This window comes from Engystomops pustulosus, chromosome 2 (assembly GCF_040894005.1).
Source record: "Engystomops pustulosus chromosome 2, aEngPut4.maternal, whole genome shotgun sequence".
NCBI lineage: Eukaryota > Metazoa > Chordata > Amphibia > Anura > Leptodactylidae > Engystomops > Engystomops pustulosus.
In genome coordinates, this window is record NC_092412.1 from 43,256,291 (window position 1) to 43,281,650 (window position 25,360).

Sequence of the window (25,360 nt, forward strand, 5' to 3'; positions counted from 1 at the left end):
AACACATAGGCACATTTACGGTACTTACTTTCCAGCTGTAGTTCACCAAAAGTGCATTGTCTGTCTATAATGCACTGTGCCGCAATTCACTAAGATTGTGCACCCGATATCCTGCATGTGTCGCTTCCCCGCTGAGGTCTGAAAGAGTTCACCTTCTTCTTCCTGGTGCATGTAAGTGCATGTCTTGTGACACAATTTGAAAGTTAAGCCCTGCACTTCGAATCAGTCGGATCGTCCGACAGCACGCCCCCTAAATTGTGTTGCATGGAAGTCAGCGCAGCCGCACCACAATCCGATCGTGTTAAATACCTGTGCAAGCAGTGTAATCCCCAAAAAAGGTGCACAGTCCGACGAAAATGAGCAGCGGGACCCTTAGTAAATGAGCCCCATAAAGTCTATTTACCTTGGTGTTCTTGGGGCATGGAGGTGCTGCTGTTAGGGGGTGCAGAGGTAGCAGGTGTATCCTGGACCTGGTGGCCGGTTGTTATACGTGACACCTTGTACTTGTTGGATGGGGGGTGTCTTGATTAGTGTTTGAAAGTTTGCATTGGGGGGCAGCAGCTTCATGTTATCTCTGATTGGATAAGTGTTGTAATATTGCATCTTAATCATGTAACATGCATTCCTGCAACTGATATGTTATTTCTTATCATCTTGTGCTCAATAGGAATCTTTCTAAAGTTCTGACCTTCCAAAATTGCATGAGATCCTAAGGTCACAAGCTTGCAGAGCTGTTTCATCACACGTTTGTGGAAATTGTTGAAGTCGAAGTAGGACAGTGAAAAATGAATTTATTTTCCAGCTTGTCCAAGGTCACTCACACTGCTGTGCTCTCTGCACTCAGCGACTTCACAGCCTTTTTTCTCTGAGTGTGGTATTTAATGAGACACCTACTGAAGCTTTTACTCATAGGGTAGGGATTGTGGATCAGTCCTGGGCACAGGAGCACAGCAGTGTTAGGAGTCTGACTCATTCCCAGTGCATTTCCTTAAGCTTCAATCCTGGGTCATAAATCCATTTTTGACTAAATACATCTGGAAATGTAGCTTCTGATGGACACTGTTACATGGCCAAAACTGCTGATGGATTCCCTTTAGCATTGGATTTACTATGTTAAAGTGCTTCACTATAGCCCGTCTATAACCGTTTTGGGCAAGTCTAGAGTTTAAAGACAGATTTTTTGTTATCTCTGGTCCCTGGACAGAAGTGGTTAATCCCTATAACACACAGAAAATGTAAGAGTTTAGAATTTTTTCTTCTTATGTCTGTTATATTATTTGAAGTATGCAAATAAAACTTCTCCGCATTCCTTCCTGGATAGAGATGCGCCTGCAGAGTGGATCCAGTTGATTTACCATGAATATGTTTTGGCGCCTTTGTGCTATAATCGGCGGCGGCTCCATCTATAAACTCGCTCGCTCATAGGACTGACTGAAATGTTCATTCAAGTTCAGGGTTAAGTGTCTGCCTCGATTACAATGCAGAAGGAGCTAATAAGTATCAAGGGGATTCCTCAGGCCCAGATACTTCTATTCATGGAAGGGGAAGGTGCCCAGAGTCTAATAGAGGTCTGCAAATCGCCAATAATAGTGGGTGTCCCCTGATGGCAGTGGGGAACTAAAATCTGCTTAATTTGAATGTCCCTACCTAGTGAAGCGCGGTGGTCCCAGCAGTGTCATACCCCTCCTCCCCTCCCGTCATCATCTGGTTTCATTGGGAACTGTTATAAGATCGCAGAAAGACCTCTTCTTTATTATTGTAGTTTAAAATGATATATCCAGCAGTTCTTGCGCGTTCTGAGCATACAAACACCCTTCATCATAGCCTGCTAGGGCTATTTGTACACTCGAAGTGTTTGAATTGTATCATATATACATTATATTCTAGACTGTTATATATGTGACTTTGTAGAATCATTCATAAATTCAAACATGGCCATATATAAAATCATAGAATAATACATCAGATTACCGTATGTATATGACATCATAAAACCATACATACACATCAGAGAATCATATGACGTTATCTACACATGTATCATTGTTATAAAATCTAAAATATTTGACCTCATAGACTTATACTTCATGATATACAATCATATGCATATGACAGCAGAGTCATACTTCCTGATATAGACTCCTATATGTATATAACCTCATAGAGTCATACCTACATGACATCATAGAATCATACACAACGTTAAAGAATCATCTGCATATGACATCATTGACTCGGACATCATGATATAGAATCAAATGTATATGACGTCAGAACCATACCCACAGGACACCATGGAATCATACATTGTGGTATAGAATCATATGTATATGACAGTATTGACTCTTACATAATGTAATAGAATCACGTCTTTAACATCATCATACTCCTACATCATGTTCTAGAATCATATGTATATGACAGCATTGACTCTTACATAATGTAATAGAATCACATGTCTATGACATCATCATACTCCTACATCATGTTCTAGAATCATATGTATATGACAGCATTGACTCTTACATAATGTAATAGAATCACATGTCTATGACATCATCATACTCCTACATCATGTTCTAGAATCATATGTATATGACAGCATTGACTCTTACATAATGTAATAGAATCACGTCTTTAACATCATCATACTCCTACATCTTGTTCTAGAATCCTATATATATGACAGCATTGACTCTTATATAATGTGATAGAATCACGTCTATGACATCATCATACTCCTCCATCATGTTCTAGAATCCTATGGATATGACTTCATAGAACCAAATATAAATTGCATCATAGAATGATCTTTTCATGATATTATGGAATCCTTACCACACATTGGTACAGAATTAAATATAATAATTCCTTTATAATAAAACCGTTATTTATATAGCACACACAGGTTACGCAGCGCTGCACAGAGCTTGTCAGATCAGTCATTATATAATTTATAGAGCTAAATAAATCATTATTTTTGCAGCACCATCATATACTGCAGAGCTGCACAAATCATAGGTACATATACAGACAAAATAAGACATTACAGAGTAATAATATAGTCATATGAAACCGTATGAAGGAGTGGGGCAGAGGGGATCGCTTGTCCTTCTATCTTGAATGAAGCGGCTCTATACAGTAGTCCTATAGAAAATAAAGGCGCTGTTTTTCCATTTAGGATCCAAGCATTTGGCACCCCAGCGAATACTATACTTTGGATAGGGATTGGGATTTGTTTGTGGGCAGCCCCCCTTTAACTTGAAATGCAATAGATACACAATGTACATAAGATCATGGAAGCATAGCACATACATGCATTAAATCATACATGTATCATGGCTACTTATATGCTAGTGCTTTGATGCACAGATAAGTGTGTTAAATGAAGCTTGGTTCTGGTTTGTCCATTCTATGGAAAGTTTTACAGCTGTGGGGTGGAAGGATATGTAAAATGCCGACAACATGTGTTTATTTTGTATCTTTAAAATTCCATAAATTCCATGAACAATTCTGTCACATAATGTGCCCCTGCATCCTGCCCGGCCTGGAAGCCACAGGCATTCTATTATTCATAATATTAATAATATGTGAAATCATATTATATATTTTTCATTGCTATTGTAATTATTGATAACTTTTTATTCAGCATTATTCATGTAGCAGAAGTGTATCTGATGGCTATATGTATATCCAGATGTATCAACATCTGGATTATAGGTATTGTATAGTGGGATCAAGTGTTGGGTAAACTGCACTTGCATTATTGGGGCAAAGCTGCAGGGGTGCAGAGGTAGCAGTTGCAATTCTCCTCTTTTAATAGGACACCAATATTATAAATGGCCTGTGAGCGTTTGCATTGGGTTCGTAGCCTTCAAGTTGTGCCTTTTCATACCTTCTATTAAATGGGTATTTGAGTTATAAATTTTGATCACGTATCCAAAAAATAGGTTTTCAATAGTGTTGAGCACACGCGGGACCTCCCCAGTAACACCCACAATCACTGCTGGTGGCTTTTAGATCCCTGCAGTGCATGGGTGCCACCATTTTTGGAAGGAGGATTGTCACTTAGAGGAGAGGCGATTCTACCATCCCCATTGACAAAGGTTCTTTACTGTAAGAGCAGTGAGACTATGGGACTCTCTGCCGCAGGAGGTTGTTATGGCGGACTCTATGTACATGTTCAGGAGAGACATGGATGACTTTCTGGAGAGCAAAAATATTACTGGTTATGAGGAAACATTTGGTTAATTCTTAAAGGTTGGACTTGATGGAATTGTGTCTTTTTCCAGCCTTATATACTATGATACATCGTAGAGCAACAATCCTTCGCAATGCGGCGGCATAATCGGGGGTGTTATTAGCAGGGGGCTTGAGCCAAACCCGAACTTCTAACTGTTTGCGGTTCGGGTCTGCTCAAGACTGGTTTTCAGAATGGTGGAGGTTGAACACTCCCCACAGAACAAGATGAAGACCGCTCCATTCTCTGTATCGCGGTAATGAAGCTTGGATCCTATCAAATAAATGGGAGCTGATCTGCAGTAACCTGATCTGACCACTACAGAGAGAACAGAGCTTATTGCTTCATTTTCCATTTTCCTGGACTTCCACCAATCTGATACTGAGGATACATATTCTATGGATAGGTTATCAATATTTCTAGCTTATGTGTATGTATACATTAAGTGCCCCATGTTTTATAGTGCAAAAGGGGACCATATATTGTCTTCTACCTATGCATAAGGGGAGACGTAGGTGATCTACAAAAGCCAAAGCCTGTAGTGGTTAGTACATCTCAGGAGGATATCCTTGTGGTTCCTGGCTTCCTCCCTTGGCTACAGGATAGAAGACCCCCACAACCTGTCAGATGTAGGGATAGTTGATAGAGACATCTTTATTTTAAAGGATTAGTTGGAGTAGTCCAGCACATCTACATCTCTTAGGTGCCAATTTTCTGTCTGGGTCTCTGTGATCTCTCATACAGATCTGGAATGCTGAGATAGCCGTGTTCCAGAGATAGAGTTCGCACTTCCAACCTAGAATGTTTAGAATGTTTGACGTTCTTATGTGAAGTCCCTGCAGGACAGTGATGGATAAACAAGCCCGTGTTTGCTCAATAACATTGACTTTAGGAAAACACTTTGGATTTGTTTGATGAAGTTTGCTGTGCATTTAAGACACTGTACTAAGACGACCTTCTCTCCTTCCCCTGCATAGTTTTGGTTATGTACAGCTTTATAAAGGATACAGTTCTTCTACAGCTTTAGTCATTCATCATAATACATGATTGGCTTCTACATTTTGACTGAAGAAAAGTTCGGAAGTAGGTCTTCAAAGATGAAACTTTGTAGATACACTAAAGGATCAGGTTCCAGCTGCAAACTGAAGAATCTATAGAAAGGGCAATTCTTAGGATGTTATGCTGAGATGCTGCTGCTTGTAGTAAGTTGTATTCACAACTATACGGAATAGTACAGCTGAATAAGGTCCTCTTTGCTGCTGCTGCTTCTGTATCTGTCTATGGAGAAGGCAGGTGCTGAGGAGCAGGTATGCAAAGAAAGTTTCTGCTTCTTGTAGTATGTGTCATTTTCACAACTAAACTGAAGAGTATTGCTGTATAATGTCCTCTGTGCTGCTAATATTTCTATATGTAAGTTAGAGAGAAAAAGAAGTATTAAATGGATCCTGCAGAAAAGAAAACTGTCAATAAATGTAGAATATAAGTGATATAATGACCAGATATACGGTTACCTATTCTAAAATGTTGATCGAGGAGTGAGCCATTGCCAAAATGTCTGGTCTACTAGATATTATCTCGCTAAAAGAAGTAGGCTGCAGCATGCCGGGGTCTTCTCCAATTAACTGTTTGGAGAGAATGGGACCTCCATAAGGGCACAAGCCAGTCCCTACAAAATTGTTAGGTTCAAACAATGTTCTGTATGGCAGAACTTTTAATGTTAAATGACCATGGAAGCGGAGGAGTCACAATGGCCTGTTCCTTCTTGGCATAATTGAGGTCCCATAGTCGTGGTACATTGGGTTGGTGACAGCTTGTGGCCCTACATCCTCATGACGATTTCCCCTTGTAAAGGTTACACAATGGGGCACATTTACTTACCCAACTGATGGAGTTCACCCAAAGTGTCAATGCACTGTGCCGCCATTCACAATGATCGTGCGCCCGATTTCCTGCATCTGTCACTTCCCCGCTCAGGTCTGCCGGAGTTCACCATCTTCTTCCTGGTGTATTTAAGTGCATTGGATGCAACACAATTTGAATCTTAAATCCCCTCAGTCCGAGTCAGTCGGATCGTCAGACGGCCTGCCCCCTAATTTCGGTCACATGAAAGCCAGCGCAATTGTGCCACAATCCGATCACGTGCGACACAATCCCCTGCTAAATACCTGTCGCAGTGGCACAAATCCAGAAAATCAGATGAAACCCTTAGATAATAAGCCCCAATATCTCTGAAAAACCCTTTTGGGGGACCTAAAGCAGCCAATCGGTGGTCATAGAAGCAGGAATGTGATGTCACCGGTAGTTTTTGGCCTCCAGAGATTTTTCATCCAAGCTGGAGACCATCTTTTTTCTCTCTTTTTTTCAATCAAAAATGTTGTGTTTTAAAACTTAAATCAAAGAGCAACGGTCATCTCCCGATTCTCAGACTCTGTTTCATATCAATCTTTTCCTGTATATATTGCAGTTATTTTATTTCATCTCTTCCCATCCACCTCCTTAATTCGTAGATCTTGTGGCAGCAATCATAAATTCTGAGCATAGCTCCAAGTCTTATACTTATTTTCTTGTTATATTACAATACAGGAATTTGCCTCTTAGTACTGAGGATATGATACCGTAGCTTTCCTTCCCTGTATACTCTGTGAATCAGCATTTGTCAAAAAATTTGTTGTACGGAAATTTACATTTTTTTACTACTTCTTTCAAGAAACAGTGCCACACCTGTCTGCAGGTTGTGTGTGTTATTGCAGCTCTGTTACACCATCAGATTTAACCCATAAAGCGGGCTGAGCTGCAATACCGGATATCGCCAACTGGCAAGTGTGGTGCTGTTTTATGGAAGAATAAACTAACTTTTTTTCCTAAACCAAGAAAACCTCTTCAGAATAAAACGAGAATGGACTTTGTTTTGTCTGAGCGCTCTGTTTTCACTGTTGGAGAATGTAATGGTCTTGCGACTCTTGAACAATACACAGTGGAATAGTCATGGAAACCACACGTGTTCAGTCCACAGCCTTTGTTTGCCATTAATTTATACTATGATGTCATGAGGCTTCTATTGTGAGGACTAGGCCTGGAATGGAAGCCAGTTTGTCTGTAAATTGACAATTGTATTAGCCATTGAATAAAGACTCTTCAACGGTCTTGTGATGGATGTGATACACAGTGCTTAACTATTCAAATCAATTGTACTAGTTGCTAAAGTCTGACTCCGGGATATGAGATTGATATATTCAATATATTTTTGTAAATATATGCATAAAAAAAATCTGAGGGCTTTTGGAGCATTATCTATATCTATTATCTAGATATAGGCAGGTCTACAATTGACTTAGCTACTAGGAGCCTGCTGGTGAACTTATAGGACATTAAAAATGATGCAAATGAGCCTGAGGGGCCCCAAGATCCATAAACTCCTATGGAGCCTGGAGCCCCTCAGGTTTATATGCATAATTTTAAAAGCCTTTTTTTGTAAAAACCAGGACATAAAAAGCTAAAAGAAGAGTGGATCCTGCCAGATGGGACACACACCAGTATGTAAGTGTGCATGGTTTACAATCCTTCATCCTGGAGATAGATGTCCTTTAACACAGCTGTCTGCATAGTAGGCGCTGATTGGTGGTTATGCCTGGTATCCACCACCACTAGTTAAAACTTGAAGATCCATCCCATGAAAAGTTGTCCACTATACATACATAAATACATAAAGTATTAAAGGACATATACCACAAAGTAGTACACTTAAAGGGCATCTATCACCAGGATAAAGGACTGTATGCAAATGAGCCTGAAGGGCTCCAGGCTTCATTAACACCTATGGAACCTAGAGCCCCTCGGGCTCATTTGCATAGAGTCCTTCATCCTGGTGGTAGATGACCTTTAAGTGTCAAGTCCAGTTATACTGTTAATTAGTATCAATGGTGAGTTTTTTTTATTAATGCAAGTGGCCAACACAAATTGTGTAATGTTTCGGTCAAGTATTGACCTTCATCAGACAATATACCATGAGTAGACTCTGGTTGAGTGCTTATCATGCAAGAGCGTGTTCACCCGCCATATTACTCAGCGCTAGCAGATACTCAGAGGCTACCCCTAGTACTCAAGGCATAACGTGTCTGACAAAGGTCAATACATGACTGAAACCTTATACAATTTATGTATGTCATTTGCATTAATATAAAATTCGTCAATGATACCAATCAACAGTGTGACTGGATATTACCAGGGGTGTAAAGCAATGAACAATAGTCTCACTACTCTACAATTTGGAGTGGAGTAGTGCAAGTTGGTGTCCCCCAAGACATAACTTTGATTGGAACCTCAGAATTACCAATTCTGCCCCTGACAAGAATGAGGGATCCTCTTTACCCCAGTGTGCTGTACTTGACTTCTTCTCGCCAGCCCCAAAGAGAGGAATGAAGGGGTAATGTATGTGCGCAACCTCTGCTACATTCAGACCCCCATTCTTGTTATAAGTGGCGCTCCAGGACACCACAAAACTTGTATTCCAGGGGCATAACTTTAGGGGTAGCAATGGGATCCCTTCAACTAGACCTATAAAGTTGTCTCTTTCCTATAAGAAAAGACCATAAGCAATTCATTATAACATGGGGACAAGATTAGGCATTGGGTGGTGCGATCTAACACTTTTCTTCTTGTGGAGCCCTGTTATGCCTGGCAACATACTATTAATAGAATGTATATTTATTGTGATCTATATACTGAGCTATAGCATATATATACATAATACACAATTAGGACTTCATGCATAGTTTCACATACTAGGCTTACATAATAATATTGATGCAGTAAATCCCTCTTTGACAGTTATTATATACAAGACCTACTTGTAAGGGCTATGGAGATATTATCATGTTATTACATCTATACATCTTATACTAATGGTACAACGTATGAGATTCTCTGGAGCGTATGAAGGAGAAAAATAAAGTTTTATAATCAAGTTTCCTCTCCCCCGTTGTGTGACATGAGAAATAGATGGTTTACAAAGATTTTTCCTTTTGTATTGCTTAGGGTTATTTAAAAAAAATAAAAATATTTTATTAGTGGTTACGAGAGATATGTTTTGTGTAGAGGTCTTTCAATCATAAACTTTACCAAATTTCTACAGTATTATAGGTGCTCCCAATCTTCAGGATCCTCACACCTTCACACAATAGAGACTGGCCATTCGTCAAGCCAATACAGCAAATTAACGCCCCCCTAGCTACTTGGCCAGGGGGACGTAGCACCAATGATTGCTGATGGAGGAACGTAGACAAGGGGTCGTAAGCAGGGCCAGTTTTGGACAAAGTGGGTCCCTGGGCAAAACTAAAAGTGGGGCCCCACTTTAGATGAACAGTCAGAGTCAATAAGAGGCGCCTTTAGCCCTGCACAATATTAACAATTTGTAGTTACACACAGTAGTAGGGTAAGGCAATATGGGACTGTAGGAGAATGTTATAGACAGGTGATAGGAAGATTGATGATAAAAGATAAATATGAAGATGATATAGATTTATAGATTCATACATATGAAGTAGATAGTCCACATGCAAGGGGTCCCTTTAGGACAGGGCATATTCCCAGTTTGTGGCCCCCTAGGAACTAGGGAGTAATGGGATAATCACCCCTTGGTGTGCCACCCTCTTTTTCCCTCTTGGTTTCTGTTTCTTCCAGTCCTGAAATCTCAAGTGACCAAGAGTAGGAGAAAGAAAGCTGTTTAGGGCTATTCTACATGACCCCAATGGCTTGTGGCCCCCAAAATTACCAAATCTGTCCTGAATGTATTATACCTGTGGTAGAAAATAATGTCAACTAAAACTTTCCAATAATTTAGGTTTCCTTTTAAATTGAAGACCAAAGGAGCCACTTAAATTATATATGAGTGAAATACCTAAAGGGAACCTGTCAGCAGATATTGACCTAATCAACCACTACCAGTATGTTGCCAAGCATTTCAATCCTTCCAGATCATGCTTTTTTCCATGACCGGTGTGATGGCATCATCTAAAAAGATCTACTTTCAACTGAGATATAAACTGGTTTTATAAAGTCAAGGAGGTGGAGATTTTAACACTGAAGTCAAGCTCTCTCTTCCTCAGAAAACTCCTTTTACTGTTATTGATGGTCCTGCATCCAGAAACATCACTACCCAGATATCCTGAAGTCGGATTAATGATGTCAATCACAGAGGAGGAGGCATTAAGAGTTCTGAACCTGGACTTCAGTGTTTACTGTTCACTCTCCGCCTCCTTGACTTTATACAACCAATTTACCTCTCACTTCAAAGTTCATTTTCTGCATGATGCCACCACAACGGAACATGAAAGAAACAAAAACTATAAGGTATTATGCTGTTTGACAATATTATGGTAGTGGTTTATTGGGCCACTTGCTGATGACAGGTTCCCTTTAATAGGCAATTTCTTAACTGACTGCCATAATTAGAATTGGATGTGTGAAAGTTTTAATTGTCTTTGTTTTCTTCCGTTTTTCACGCTCTATTAAAATCAGTTCTCACTGGGACATACTCTAACTCTGAACGGAACATAATGCAGCCACGTGGAGTAAAAACGGACAGCATAGTGGTTGTTTTTCACTTTAGTATATAGTGCCATATAAAAGTTTATGGGTGCCTTGTAGGTCTGTATTAAGGATTCCACATGTTACCTTCTGTTATTTCTATAACATGGTATGGAGCAGATTTTGGGGTATGACATAGAAGATACATGAGTTGCAGCACCATTTACCACCTTTTTGGCTCACACATATATGGGCCATAGAGGCCACGGACCTAGAAAAAAATAATTAGAGGTGGCTTAAGGGTCCCATCAATCTACTAGTTTTGCATATTGAAAAATAAGTTCTGGCTTAAAGGAAACCTACCACTTAGTATGGCAGGGGTAAGCTGTAAGTACCGAGCACCAGCTCAGGGTGAGCTGGTGCCGGTACTTACTTTCGTTAGTGTTAAAACCGCGGTATCGCGGTTTTAACACTTTTTAAACTTTAGGGCAGAAGACACTTCGGCGCTGCGTGCGCACGATCGTGCGCGCGCCTCCATAGGAAATAGCGGAGATGTTGCGCGCGCACGGTCGCGCGCAGCGCCGAAGCCCCTTCTGCCCTAAAGTTTAAAAAGTGTTAAAACCGCGATACCGCGGTTTTAACACTAACGAAAGTAAGTACCGGCACCAGCTCACCCTGAGCTGGTGCTCGGTACTTACAGCTTACCCCTGCCATACTAAGTGGTAGGTTTCCTTTAAAATACCTGCCGAGGTGTACATAAGGGCACTTGGCTTGGGCATCTTTCCACCTGCATTCATGACTTGACTGTGGGTGATCCCTACATATTTTCTGATCCATTTTCCCTTAGGTAGAGGTAACGTGGTGGATCTTCTAGTATGAGATATATTATAAATGCAGTGTAGCTCAGCTCCCGGGAAGTGCTCGGCAGTGACAGGGATTTATTTGCTTACTAAGGAATCTTCCATCCAACCAGAACACTTCCTGCGCTAATTGCTCGGTGGGTTGGTCATGCGTGTTATTTATTTTGGTTTGGCGCATAGCCATGTGGGAATTGTAGTAACCATGGATATACTCTTCTACGCTGGTTGACTATCATGTTTGATTGGCAGCTTGGGTTACACCACGAACTCTGTGCGATTATTATCCACTAATGGTGTCACATCAGATTAGGGGAATATCAGTGGATTCTGTAAAATGTTTGCTTTTTTTTTACTAAGCCTAATAAATCAATTTATCGTGGACTATTGGAATTTCCAGGTTTTCTGGACTATCCAGTAACCGGCAGGTCTCCGGAGAACATGCATGGCTTCTTGCTTGAGGCTGTACTTGTCATATGCTTAGTAAAATGCACCTTCTCTCAGTATTGTGTAGTGATCTCTTAAGTTACAGTATCAATGGCTTCTTTCGTAACTTAGAAACATCTAACGACTTTTGTTTTTGTTTTTTAAACCTTAAAACATAACTTTCTATTAATAGAGTTGTGAGTTTGTGTATTTTACTGGGCAACCTATAGTTTTCATAGTTTTTTTTAGGTACACATATTAAGACGGCAATACTGAACAAGTATTGTTTTATTCATGTATTTTAATTTATTTTTTTACTTAAAGGGAACCTATTAGCAGTTTTGACAATACAAAGCTGCAGACAGTGTTAGGTATTAGGCCCTGGAGATCTGTATAACCATCATTTTGTGTATATTGTTAGTATTTGCTACAGAACTGTGAAAAGTTAAGTTTATAATCGAAGTCTGCAGCACGTGCAGGGGATCTGGGCGGGTATATTAGCCTGAAGAGCTTTCTGCACTGTACTGCCCCTCCTCTCTGCTAGACTAGGAGCTGTATCAGAATTTTGCTTTTTAACTGGACAAAGGGTTTGGGTTTTTTGTGTTAATTTTATTTTAAAGGAAATTTACCATCAGGATCAAGGTTTGTAGACCAAGCAGGGGCTCCAGGCTCCAATAACTGTTATGGAGCCCGGAGCCCCTCAGCTATGAAGCCCTTTATTGTAAAAACAAGGCCAGAGGGGGCCTTATACCAGCATGTAAATGTGCTTGGTTTACAATCCTTGATCTTGGTGGTAGATTTCTTTAAAGTCTTCCTACTGGGGAACTTTAAGCTACCATGATAATGCTCCAGCACCCCACAGAGAGACTTGATAAGATGGAATCGGAGGGTTAGCCATTTCATAATGGATAACAGTTCATGAACATTAAAGGGGTTATCAGTATTATCCCCAAAGTGCTTCATCTGGCACCATTACTGGCCTGCACAACTGTACATTAATAAAAATAGTCAACAGGAGAACTGCAACTGCATCGCCTGCTACATCATTCATTATCGTACTGTTAAAAATAGCCATTTATTAAAATTATGATAGCTCATAATAAAATATTCACAATGTAAAATCAATTGTAGTAAGTTATATTCAACCTGTAAAATCAGGTTATTAATATCATAATCAGAGTCAACCTTCATAGAGATACAATGTGTCTCCCCGAAAATAAGACAGTGGGGCACATGTATTACACTTTTGGTTTGCCTTTTTCTCAATTTTTGAGACTTTTCATGGTGCTTGTGCTCATGTTTGACCTTTTTTTACGCCTAAGGATGGTGACACACATGGCTTTTTTAGGCCGTTTTTGGTCCGTTTTTAGTTAGTGCGTTTTTTACGATCTGAAAACTAAAAACGGGCCAAAAACGGCCTAAAAACGTGATGTGTGTCACCACCCTAAGACTAGCTCCCTTTGAAGTTTACCATTGTCTAGTTTTCTGAGTTATCACCTGAATCCAGATGTGAAAAAAGTCGCTAATTTTGCCACAAATTTATGACTGCCCCTAACTAGTCATAGTAATTAGCTAAAAACTGATTGTGACTTTTGGAAGCTTTTTGAGTCTGTAGCAAACTTTTTAAAACAAAACACCACATTTATCTAAAAGGAAAACCTGCTAAGATGCATCTGACCAACAGAAAAGCCAAGAAATATCCCAAAAAACAGACGGACAAAGAATACACATTTCCCCTACTTAAGGACACCCGACTTACAGATGACCCCTAGTTATAGACGGACCCCTCTGACCACTGTGACCTCTGGGGAAGCTCTCTGGATACATTACTTTAGTCCCAGGCTGCAATGATCTCCTATAAGGTGTCTGTAATGAAGTTATATTGATAAAAATTTAGAAAATCCAATTGGACAATTTTTTTTTTTCTGAAGCTACAATTATGAAATATACAGTTCCGACTTACATACAAATTCAAGTTAAGAACAAACTTATGGATTCTATTTTGTACGTAACCCGTTGACTGCCTGTATACTGTATTCTTCTGACTCTGTTTCCATGTAGAAAAATCTATGGCACATTTAACAATCATTGGCTCCAATCTATTGTGTTCTATAATATACCCTGATGTATTCCAGGGTAATATAATATGGTAAATGATCACTTGCTGCTTGTCACCTTGTTATCTGCTTTGTTTCAGAATAAAAGGAAATGTCCAAAATGGCCAACCCTTTAAGATAATAATAGCGATCTACTTTTCTATATGTTTCATAAACCCTGTCGTTTCTTGTCCTGTTAGATGCTTGTACTCTATGGCCGGGGGGTAAGGCGATATATATGTACTGAGGCTTGGGAAGTCAAGTTTTACATAACGTTCAATGTACTTTGTGTCAGTCACAAGATTTCTTCAAGTACAGCAGTTATCTATAAATGTAAAACATGTAAACCACATTTCTACCACTATCAGGGTGGGAAATTTATTCAACTTTTACTTTTTTACTTTTAACTTTACAATGTAGCATTAAAAAGATGCAAATACCCCCTTCTTCTTTACTGGGGTTTCTGGGATTGATGATCTATCCTAAAGGGCTATTCCCATTTTAGAAATATAAATGTTATTGCTTGTATAATGAAAAGCTATACAATTTTCCAATATATTTTCTGTATCAGTTCCTCATGGTTTTCTAGATCTCTGCTTGCTGTCATCTTATAGAAAGCTTTTATGTTTACTTCCAGTGGACAGAAATCTGACCACGGTCACACAGATGCACGGCTCATTAGTATCGATGCAAGTAATCGGAGCTGTGTGATATAACGAGCCATGCACCTGTGTGACCATGGGCAGAAGCTTTCTATGGAAGAACAGCAAGCAGAGATCTAGGGTGCAGACACACATAGTGTTTAACGCATGCGTAACCAAAACACATTGCACCAGCTGGAGAGAGGTTTGCCTAATTAAACATCTGCTAACACTTGTGTTTACAAAACTCCAATGTTAACACTTAAGTTAACATAATGTTAATGCATGTGGTAACATAGCGTTAGCTGTTGCTTTTTGTAAACGCAAATGTTTACATCTGTTTAATTAGGCAAATCTCTTTCCGGCTGGTGCAATGCGTGGTGTGACTGCACCCTTATATAATAGTGAGAAATTGATACAGAAAGTTTTATTTGAAAATTGTATAATTATTTATTATACAAACAATTACATTTATTTGCTGAACTGGGAACACCCCTTTAAGGTAGTTTAACCATATGTATTTATCAAACACCTGAGGGCGCCTTCCCACGTGGCGTTTTTCATGCATTTTTAAACGCATCCAAAACTAAAGTGGGAGGGGGTTTGACCAAAACATATATGCTGTTGCAATGAAACGCATGCGTTTCAGGCAGACCCCCCCCCCTCCCACTTTCATTTTGGATGCGTTCAAAAATGCGAGAAAAACGCCACGTGGGAAGGCGCCCTGAAACGCCCACTACTTGCTGTGCACAACAGTCTGTGGAGCCTGAACACAGCACCATTCTCCATATAGCGGCCAAACTGGGTTATTGCAGTTCCCATTTTCTTAAATATATTAACACAAAAAAACCTGGAATGTGGTCACATGTCGTCAAATGTGTTTGCTCCATGTCCTATGCAGCAACAGTTTCTCTACTTGTCTCAACCTTGTACATACACTTTTTGCTTTGGCCAAGCGTTCATGTATTCACAGCAGAGAAACACAAAAAAAAAATCTGTTTTTGAGCTATTTTGTTAGTAAGATTTTGTATATTTATTTCCTCCAGAAACAGTGCCCCCATTTTGTATAGGCTGTATCTGGTATTACAATGCCCTATATTGAGGTGAATGGTGCCAGGCTCCATTACCAGACACAGCATTTGGACAAGAATAGAGTTTCCAAACAACAGAAAACAGGCACATGTGACCACGGAGCCACATTCCGGGGCCGGTTTCACGGTGTATATTTATCTTGCTACTGGAATAATTTACAAACAATTGCGTTCTCAATGGAAGGATATGAATAAAATGTGTGTGAAGTTTCTTCTTCAAATAAATTCATAATTCCTCGAAGTCTTTCTTGACTGCAACAAATCATTGTATCTGAAGTTAACAATGAGAAATGTTCTTTTGGTTAGACGCCAGATGGAAATGTTCTGATTTCCTAAACATCATTATAAGCCGCCTGGTTTGCCCTTTACACAGGGAACTGTTTAGTTATTACAATAAAACAATAGACTTCAAGACAGGAGTCCTAAGCCCCCGGTGTTCTCCTAGAGTCATAACATGAACGCTGAGCAAAACATCGAAGAAATGTTCATGTAATGTTCAGAACAGTTCAATATTTTTTGACTTCTTAAAGGGAATTCCTTTTTTTAAGTAAAACCTTTAACATTTCAAAAGTTCAGATGATAGGGGGTCTGGGTGCAGAGACCCCACTAATTACTAATAAGATATTGACGTATGTGACCCTTCTATTTCTTACTTGGCTCTTTATCGGGAGATGGACAACCAATCTCTAAGCATAGAGTATATACTGTATAAGTAATCTTCTTTGCAACGTTAAAAATACTGGCTACAAAGGGGGTAGTACTTAAAAAAAATGACACAATAAGAGAAGGCATAGGGGGCCCTTTGATTCTTCAAAAATACTATTCTGCAATTGAATAAGTGAGAGTGAAAAACACACCCAACCAGGTCCATAGAATGTAAGATTGTTAGTAACTATGTCCAGACTCATACAGACAGTCCCCAGGTTACGTAAAGAAAGCTTCTGTAGGTTTGTTCTTAAGTTGGATTTGTATGTAAGTCGGACCTGTATATTTTATTATTGTAACCCCAGCCAAATTTTTTTGGTCTCTGTGACAATTAGATTTTAAAAATGTTGGATTGTCATAAGAACCAGGATTAACAATAAAACTTAATTGAAGACACCATTAATAACTTTTATAACTGTTTATTGTAGCCTAAGGCTAAAGTACCGTAAATTACCAACATCCAGAGGTCCATTTATAACTAGGGGTCCACCGAACCAAAAAGTTAGCACAAAATTCAGTCGTAACATTTGTTCGTAAATTAATGCGAACCCACTCTATTATATATTAACACAACCTCGAGAGAGCACAGGAGTGAAGTCTGGTTCATAGAAATCTCATTATACCGTTTGGTTAAAATTTCATTACTTTTATTTAATCGTTACATTAAAAACAACAGTATGACAATAAATTTATCAAAGAGAAGTATATGTAAAGTGCCAGTGATAAATTTATATGTGGCTAACAACCTGGATATATTCCTGTGTTTCTGTGGAGTGTGGACGCTTTAGTGGAACTCCCGAGGACAACTTATTTCTTGTTTGCACTTTACAAACTTTATTGTCATACTGTTGTTTTTAATGTAACGATTAAATAAAAGTAATGAAATTTTAACCAAACGGTATAATGAGATTTCTATGAACCAGACTTCACTCCTGTGCTCTCTCGAGGTTGTGTTAATATAACTAGGGGTCGTCTGTAAGTCGGATGTTTTTAAGTGGGGGACCGCCTGTTTAGCCATAGACAGTTTATTCCGTCTCCCTGAAGAACTTTGTCATGATTAGATTCTCCTGTAAGCTACAATTCTCTGTACTACCGAACTGGATAGTGGAAAATGGTAACGTGCTACACATTTTTGAAGGTAGAAGAACAACTAAGTATTAGGCAGGAATAGATCTGGAAAGAGTTGGATTTAATCTAATTGCTGATCATAGCTATACCCTTGTACAGTAGTATCCAAGTAGCCAACACTAGAGTAAAAACCAAAAGTTGTATGTCCCATGAGTAGTGACATGTATGTACACACATATATGTATACCAAATCTGCAATTCCATCTTGCCTACAAATAGAAACCTTCTACTTCTTCTAACAAAGACTCAAAGACTCTTTAAAGGAAACCTTCCATCAGGAATCTACCTATTAAGGTTCCTCCTATTCCAAGCCCCAGTAGCCTATGCTTTCCCACCTCCTTCGGCGTTCTTGATAGTTTTCCTTTAATAAGTCTATTTATAGTGTCCAGAGAAGACTATACCATACACTTTGTGGTCGATCCTAAGCAACTTCAACTGTCCTTAAAGGGGTTTTCCCCACTAAAGGAAGTTAGGCCCTATCCATGAGATAGGGCCTAAATTGCTGATCAGTGGGGGTCTCATTGCTCACCATAGATTTAAAGGGGTTTTCCCACAAAGGATAGTTAGTCCCTATCCTGTGGATAGGGCCTAACTTGCTGATTAGTGGGGGTCTCAGTGCTGAGACAAAGAGTAGAGGAGTGGAGTAGAGAAAGAATACATAAGGATACACAGGTCCACACAGGCTGCAGATGCCCCTCCCCTGGTACTCGCCACACTCTGCTGGCAGGGAGCCAGATAATGTAAATCAAACTATTATAAACTGCTGAAATGATTCTGAATGCTGATATAAGCATTTTCAGAATCCGTATAGAATAGGTTTTTGGAACCTGTCACCAGCTCAAAGGTGACAGGTGCGCTTTAAAGTGGTCCTACCGATTGTTAGATAAACATGGGTCAGATGCTGCAAGACAGGAATTCTCCTCTTTTACATAATGATATGTTATCTTCTATATGAGTTTGTTTTCCCATGCGGGGGTTGATAATTGTGCCTCACCTGAGCTGCTATTTATTGGCCGGCAGTGTAAACAAAGTACTTAGAATTGGTTTTTACATCATGTCTTTTTTGGACCATATAATCACCCTATAAACCAGTAAGATGACTTGTTTCCCCGGCAGATGTTCACTGTGTACTTTTTCCTTTTGGGTGTGTGGTTTCTCACAAACTCTTGGCAAGAAATGAGAACTGAGCGTGCTTTGTTATTATGTGGATCTGCAGCCTGGGATGAAATCATCAGCGCACACACACACCATTGAGGTCTGCTAGCAGCTTAGCTTAGTAATGCTTTTATTTTATGCATAGAGCTCAGCACTGCAATGTAAGAGCGTTCATTATAATCGCCTGCTCGGTGAAGCAGCCGGAATACTAATCATCTTTATGGGACATATGTATACTGTGTGTTTTAGATGTTTGGTCACCTTGAAAGCTGCTGGTGAATAAGGATTTGTGTATATAGGGTAAACATACATTTCCAAGAGAGGAGAGCTTGGGATAGAGCTGTAATGCCAACCACAGTCCCTGCAGACCAATGTGACCAGAAATGAGACCATGATACTCAACCGAGGGATAAGTGGAAGTGCCAAAAGGTGGGCCACACTAATCTGATCTGTGTGGCCTAATGTAAAGATTTACCATCACTATGGTGAGATTGGGAATCTCCTTTAATGGGTCCAATTTACAATACTGCTCAAAAACAAGAGTAGTGCTGTCTCGGGAAACAAAGCAGACCCATTTTCCGAATATATAAAGGAAACCTACCACCTATTAAGGCAGATCCGTTGACAGTTCAAATCCAAGGAGAGGACGGCACAAACTTTATTTAGCGTACAGGCAAGCAGACATGTGAGGACACCGAGGTCCAAAAGATAACAGGCTGTTTCGCGCTACTAGCGCTTTGTCAAACAAAGGGGTTTGACAAAGCGATAGTAGTGCGAAACAGCCTATCATCTACCCCACTCATGGTTATTTTATATAAAGCCCCCCCTCATCCCTTATGGATTCATTAGGTACAGACCCTCCTCACCTCCATGGATTTCTTGGTGCCCCCCCCCCCAGCAGCTTTGGGCCCCGGTACTTGCCCAAGTGTACCCAGTGCTGGCACCGGCCCTGCCTCTGTCTAATCTGAAGAACTCATGCATTACAATACAGCACAATTGAATGGCACTTGGCAACGCTTGCTGCTTCTTCCCTCGATTATAACTTATTGCCCCAGGCTTTAGCTGGTAGACCTGTTGTCCTTAATTGCCACCAATGCCCGATTTGTACTAACATGCTGTCTACGAATACAATTATGACACCGACTTGCTCTGGGCACATGCTCTGCCACCTACGCCCTTCTTGTGACCACATTTTTCATTACTACCTGTAGTACTGTGCCCCGACAGACTAATGACACAATTTAGGAAATGTATGCAGTTGTGATGCTTCCCACGCCCTATGATATATAATGTTTTTCTATATTTCTGATCCCTATCGCCCTCTTGGTGACGCTTGTGTTGTGTGAGACGAGTCCCTGTTTACTGTGCAGCGCATTGCCCAGTGTCATGTTCTTGGAGAGAAGTCCGTCTGATATCTGTCAGCCGTGCACGTACAGTGGATAAATATAGACCCTGTACAAGTTGTAGGTGTGATCACAGCAGTCAGGCTAAAAATGACCCCTTTCATACCTCAGCTTAAAAACAGTGGGCGTTCTGTAATGCATAACCAACAGACCTTCATGAGGATCTTTAACCATGAGGAGCATCAGTCCTCTTAAAAACTTTCCGGTGAACCAGAAGAGCTTGAGATTATGCTGCACCGACTCCTTGTAACTGGACATTATACCCTGGATATATTACACTTTCTGGACTGCTAACCTCAAGCTTATGGAGACCACTGCGATTTGTTGGGGCCGAGTGAGAGTGGTCAACTTCATAAAGGGGCTTGGTAGGTCATTATCTCTATTCTACACCTCCATATATGTGTGTGTATGTATATGTGGGCTGGACCTGCAGGGTTCAACGGGTTATTAGTGATTTAGTCCACGTTGTTTAGTGCCGGGGCACATTTTTCCTGTGCACAGTTGTCCATTAACAGTACATATTTGAATTATTTTTTAAAAAAATTCAAAACAATAAAATTTATTTACATTTTAGTACTTGTATTGTGGAACCCCCCTTTTTTTTTTGGTTGAGTGCTCTTTGCATATTCCACACAATTTATATTTGTTCTTTAACTCTAGCAATTCTATAACAAAAATTTGTTTGGTTTGGCCCCATATATGTGTGTATGTATATGTGGGCTGGACCTGCAGGGTTCAACAGGTTATTAGTGATTATTCCATAGAGCGTTATGAATGATCCAAGCTATTGACTATAATACTAATAATAATTCCATTATTTATATAGCGCACACAGATTACGCAGCAATACACAGTTTGCCAAATCATTCCCTGTCCCCATGGGGCTCACAATCTAATCAACCTACCAGTATGTTTTGGAGTGTGGGAGGAAACCGGAGGACCTGGAGGAAATCCATGCAAACACAGAGAGAATATATAAACTCTTGGGACTTGAACCCAGGACCCCATCACTTCTAGGCTGTAGTGCTAAGCACTGAGCCACTGTACTGCCCTAGATCATATAATATTATATTTTTCCTAAAACTTTCAATGAGCTAACTGTATATCCTGACTCTCTAGTGCTGAATTTAAACTGTACTGAGTTAACCCTTATTGACTACCATCAGTATATCTGTCCTAATTATCAATGTAATGTATTTTTCAGACTAATCCTTAGATTTTCTCAGAAATCAAAGGTGCGCCTTATAGTCCAGTGCGCCTTATATATGAACCGTACTTACAGACAGCAGCTGCCTTGAACTGTGCACTGGTCTGCCACCTGCTGGTCATTCATCCTTATAACCAGGTGCCCCTTATAATCCAGTGCGCCTTAAATATGAACCTAGACGTTTTAGCAGGCATTTACTGATGGTGCTCCTTATAATCCGGTGAGCCTTATAGTACGAAAAATATGGTAGATGTAGGACATATATACAAGTACACTACTCCATCTGTACATTTATAAGGTAAAATACTCTGCAATTAAGAAAGATTGGGCTGACATTTTAGCCGTACAATCCTTAAAGTACTAAAATGTTGAAATGGTCACAATTTGTCTAAAACGGTCAACATGGACCTTAAAGTGAGATCATACACCAGGTAATGGCAGAAGATGCACAATGAGTATATATATGGTTCTAGGGTATTCTAGTGATACTGATTATAGGGTTAAACAAAATCTAAAATTTCCTTTTAAAGCTTTTTATTCCATAAAATGTTTTATTCTAAACAAGAAATTGTGGTGTGGACATCTGCAATCTCATGAGAAACCATAGGTTACTCATAGTGTAATCCCAAATCAGACGGCTATCTCTGCATCTACTATATCTGTATCCACAAACTGATCAATTGGTTTTGAATATCTACTACTTCAGATCGCTAGATTGATCACAGTTTTACAATCTTACTGCATGAATAATACAGAAAAAGCCCCTGTTAATTTTAACCCCCATTTAATTGCCTTTCTGTAGCCCCAATTTATAGCCTCTCACTGTAGTCTTTCCTTCGCTAATGGTCAAATGTAATGCCCCCTTTTATTTACTCACCCAAATTATAACGGCCCCCTTTATGTTCCCTCCTCACAGGGTGGACCCTGAAATTCAGAACTGCTTTGCTAAATAGGTTGTAATAGTGATTGTATATGTGACTGTGTGTTGCAGTTGTACATGTAACTGTATATATTATGTAACACTATATACAGTGAGATTGTAGTATATGTAACTGTATATATTATGTAACATTATATACAGTGAGATTGTAGTATATGTAACTGTATGCAGGGCCGATGCCAGCACTGGGCATTCTTGGGCAAGTGCCCGGGCCCAGAGCTGCTGGGGGGGGGCACATAAGGCTGTACATAAGGAATACATGGGGAAGAGGGGGGCTGTATCTAATGAATCCATAGGGTGTGAGGGGGGACTTATATAAAATACCCATGAGGGGGCTGTTTGGGATGATAAACTAGGGAATATTTTAAGTAACAGGAGACTGTTTTAGTTTCTGAATTTTTAATGCTGCCACGTGAGATCACTGCAAAGGGGCCCACTGAGGTTCTGTCGCCCAGGGGCCTACTGAAACCTGGAGCTGACCCTGACTTTATGTGTTATGATTGTGTGATTGATTTTATATGTGCACTCTATATAGTGACAGTAAATGTTACTGTATGTATTATGATTGTACTTATGACTGATTCTACACATGACTATGTATTATGATTTTACATGTGTCTTTCATTGTGATTGATTGTACTGTATGTGGTGCTTGTTATCTATTTTGTCTAGGACTCATCGTGTTTTTCTCCTGGTTTATAGTTTGGCCTATTACGCCTGTCTGCACAGCGTTAGACTATTATAGTCATATAATGCATTATTAATGAAGGAACGTCTGCCAGTTTAGGAGTTAGTAAATCATGATTATAAATGTAAATTGCCATGGAAACTCCTTCCTTTGAAGTGCTGCTGCAGCTTTTACACTGTTCTCCCTCTCTAAGAATATTGTAATGGGTCATGTATGACTTTGCCGATGCCTTATAGATTATCAGCAGGGAGTAGATGGCTCCCGGGGTCTGCAGCTACCCTTGGATACTGCAGTGTTTTCGGTGATTATTTATAGGGTTGGTGATAAATCAAGTCCTTTGCTGCAGCTCTGCTGACCTCTTAGGGTCAAGTGTAGCACTGAGGAAAATCCACAGCAAATGTGGTGCCAGTATACAAAAAAGGATCAAAAAGGGATCCAGGAAACTACAGACCTGTGAGTCTAACTTCAGTTATGGAAAAATATTTGAGGGATTTGTAAGAGATGCTATCCTAGAGTATCTCTCAGTATATAACCTTAAAACTCAGCATCGGTGTATGAGAGATCGGTCCTGTAAGAGTAATCTGATTGGCCGCAAGTTCTAGACTGGATCTGGGGGAGGCTGTGGATGTAGTGTATCTGGACTTTTCCAAGGCATTTGATACAGTGCCATATAAAAGTTGGTACATCAAATGAGACTGTTGGGACTAGGTCTGTGTCTTTGGGTAAGAAATGGCTAGGAGTGCTGCAACACGTCACGTTCTTCGACCGTTTTTGGACCGTTTTTATACTGATGCGTTTTTGAATGTTTACAGTGCGTTTGGCTGCTTTTAATCTGTTTCACAGCTGCCTACACTTCTAGAAATAAAGATAAACAGGTTCAAACCAGGATGAGATTACTACAGTCACGGTGCCTGGGTCTATGAGTAAGTGTCCCTGGATTACCGTGCTTGATTTTGATAGTAGATTTCCTTTAAGCTGGAAGGCTGGATGATATCATCACGTTCCTCCTGCTGGCATGATGGTGGAGCAGGGAGATGATGACTTCCTGATTCACAGAGTTGGCAGCCACTGAGTTCCTGACCGGGCCCCTCTCTCTTAGGATAAGAGTCATAGGCCTCTCATCCATCTAACCAGTACTCTGCTGTATGCTGATGAGGGGCAAAAACTCAGAAACTGAGAATCTTTAAGAACTAAGGTTGAAATTACACACGTGCGTTCCTTTTTTACAATAACATCCTCTGCGAGTTGAGATGCACTCATACTCCTGAGATGGTTGGTTGATTTATCCTTCCAAAGAAGAGGGATTAGGTGTCTCATGTGTTTGGTCACCTTTGCATATATCTTAAGGGCTCTGTCAGACTACCCTGGTCAATCCATGAATCACGGACGTGCAGTGTCCTTATATATGTTATTGGGAGTCCATGCGTCGCTGAAGAACAGGAGTACCAAACTGCAATAATTATCACAGTCCGGTGCTCCAGTTTTGCTGGGAGGAAGGGACTCCTTGCATCATATACTCCTATAATGCACAGAATCTTGTTCTGGAAACCGTGGTCAGTACATGAAAGAGGACACAGCATGTTATACTTTATAATTTTGATAATTGGATTAAAAAACATAACAGGTGAGCGATTCTTTATGGTGCTGGCACCAGGATGTTTCTGTGGCACAGCTGGCACCTTGTAGCATGCTGGACAGGACCTTCTCTTGTCCACAAGGAGCAGGCTGTCTGGTCCAACACTAAATCCCTTCTGGCCGCTTGCCTGAGAATCTAAGTTATGGAATCTCATGCATGGAAAAACAGCGCTGGTATTTGCTTTCTTTTCTTTTATGCTGGTTGAAATGAAATGCAGAAAAGTGACATATCCTGGCAGTGTATACGCACAGCCTGGTACAAGGAGGTCCTTTATTTTACCATTGGTGACCTAGTGTGAAGAAAGAGCTTATATAAGCGTGAAATCCTGAAATTTCAGGAAAGACAAATAACAATCAAAAGTAACAACTATTTTACGGTTTTATCACTTAATTCTAATTTGCTGTTAGAATATATAGATTAAATCTACCATCAAAATCCATCATGATAAACCACAGACACTTACTCATAGATCCAGGCAATGGGACTCTAGTAACCTTCTTTATTGTCCAAAGCCTCCTTCCTCTCCAAATCATCTTTTCAAATTATGCTAATGAGTCAGAAGGGTTTTGGGGTGTTACCAGAGCCTCTTTGTGTTATAGTTTTGCAGGCTGTTACACAGTGC

General features: G+C 40.0%; 1 protein-coding gene across 6 annotated transcripts in view; it reads left to right on the top strand.

Annotated features, from left to right (window-relative positions):
- Window positions 1-25,360, top strand: part of FRY (FRY microtubule binding protein) — a 244,568-nt gene that overhangs the window by 94,940 nt on the left and 124,268 nt on the right. Inside the window, exon 1 of one of the 6 annotated variants that reach the window (XM_072134383.1) lies at window positions 20,421-20,632. The exons of the other annotated variants lie outside the window; for them this stretch is intronic. Coding sequence (XP_071990484.1) covers window positions 20,572-20,632 — 61 coding nt within the window. The 5' untranslated portion in view covers window positions 20,421-20,571. Of the gene's footprint in view, window positions 1-20,420; window positions 20,633-25,360 lie in introns of those variants that run through there. 6 annotated transcript variants of the gene reach the window in all.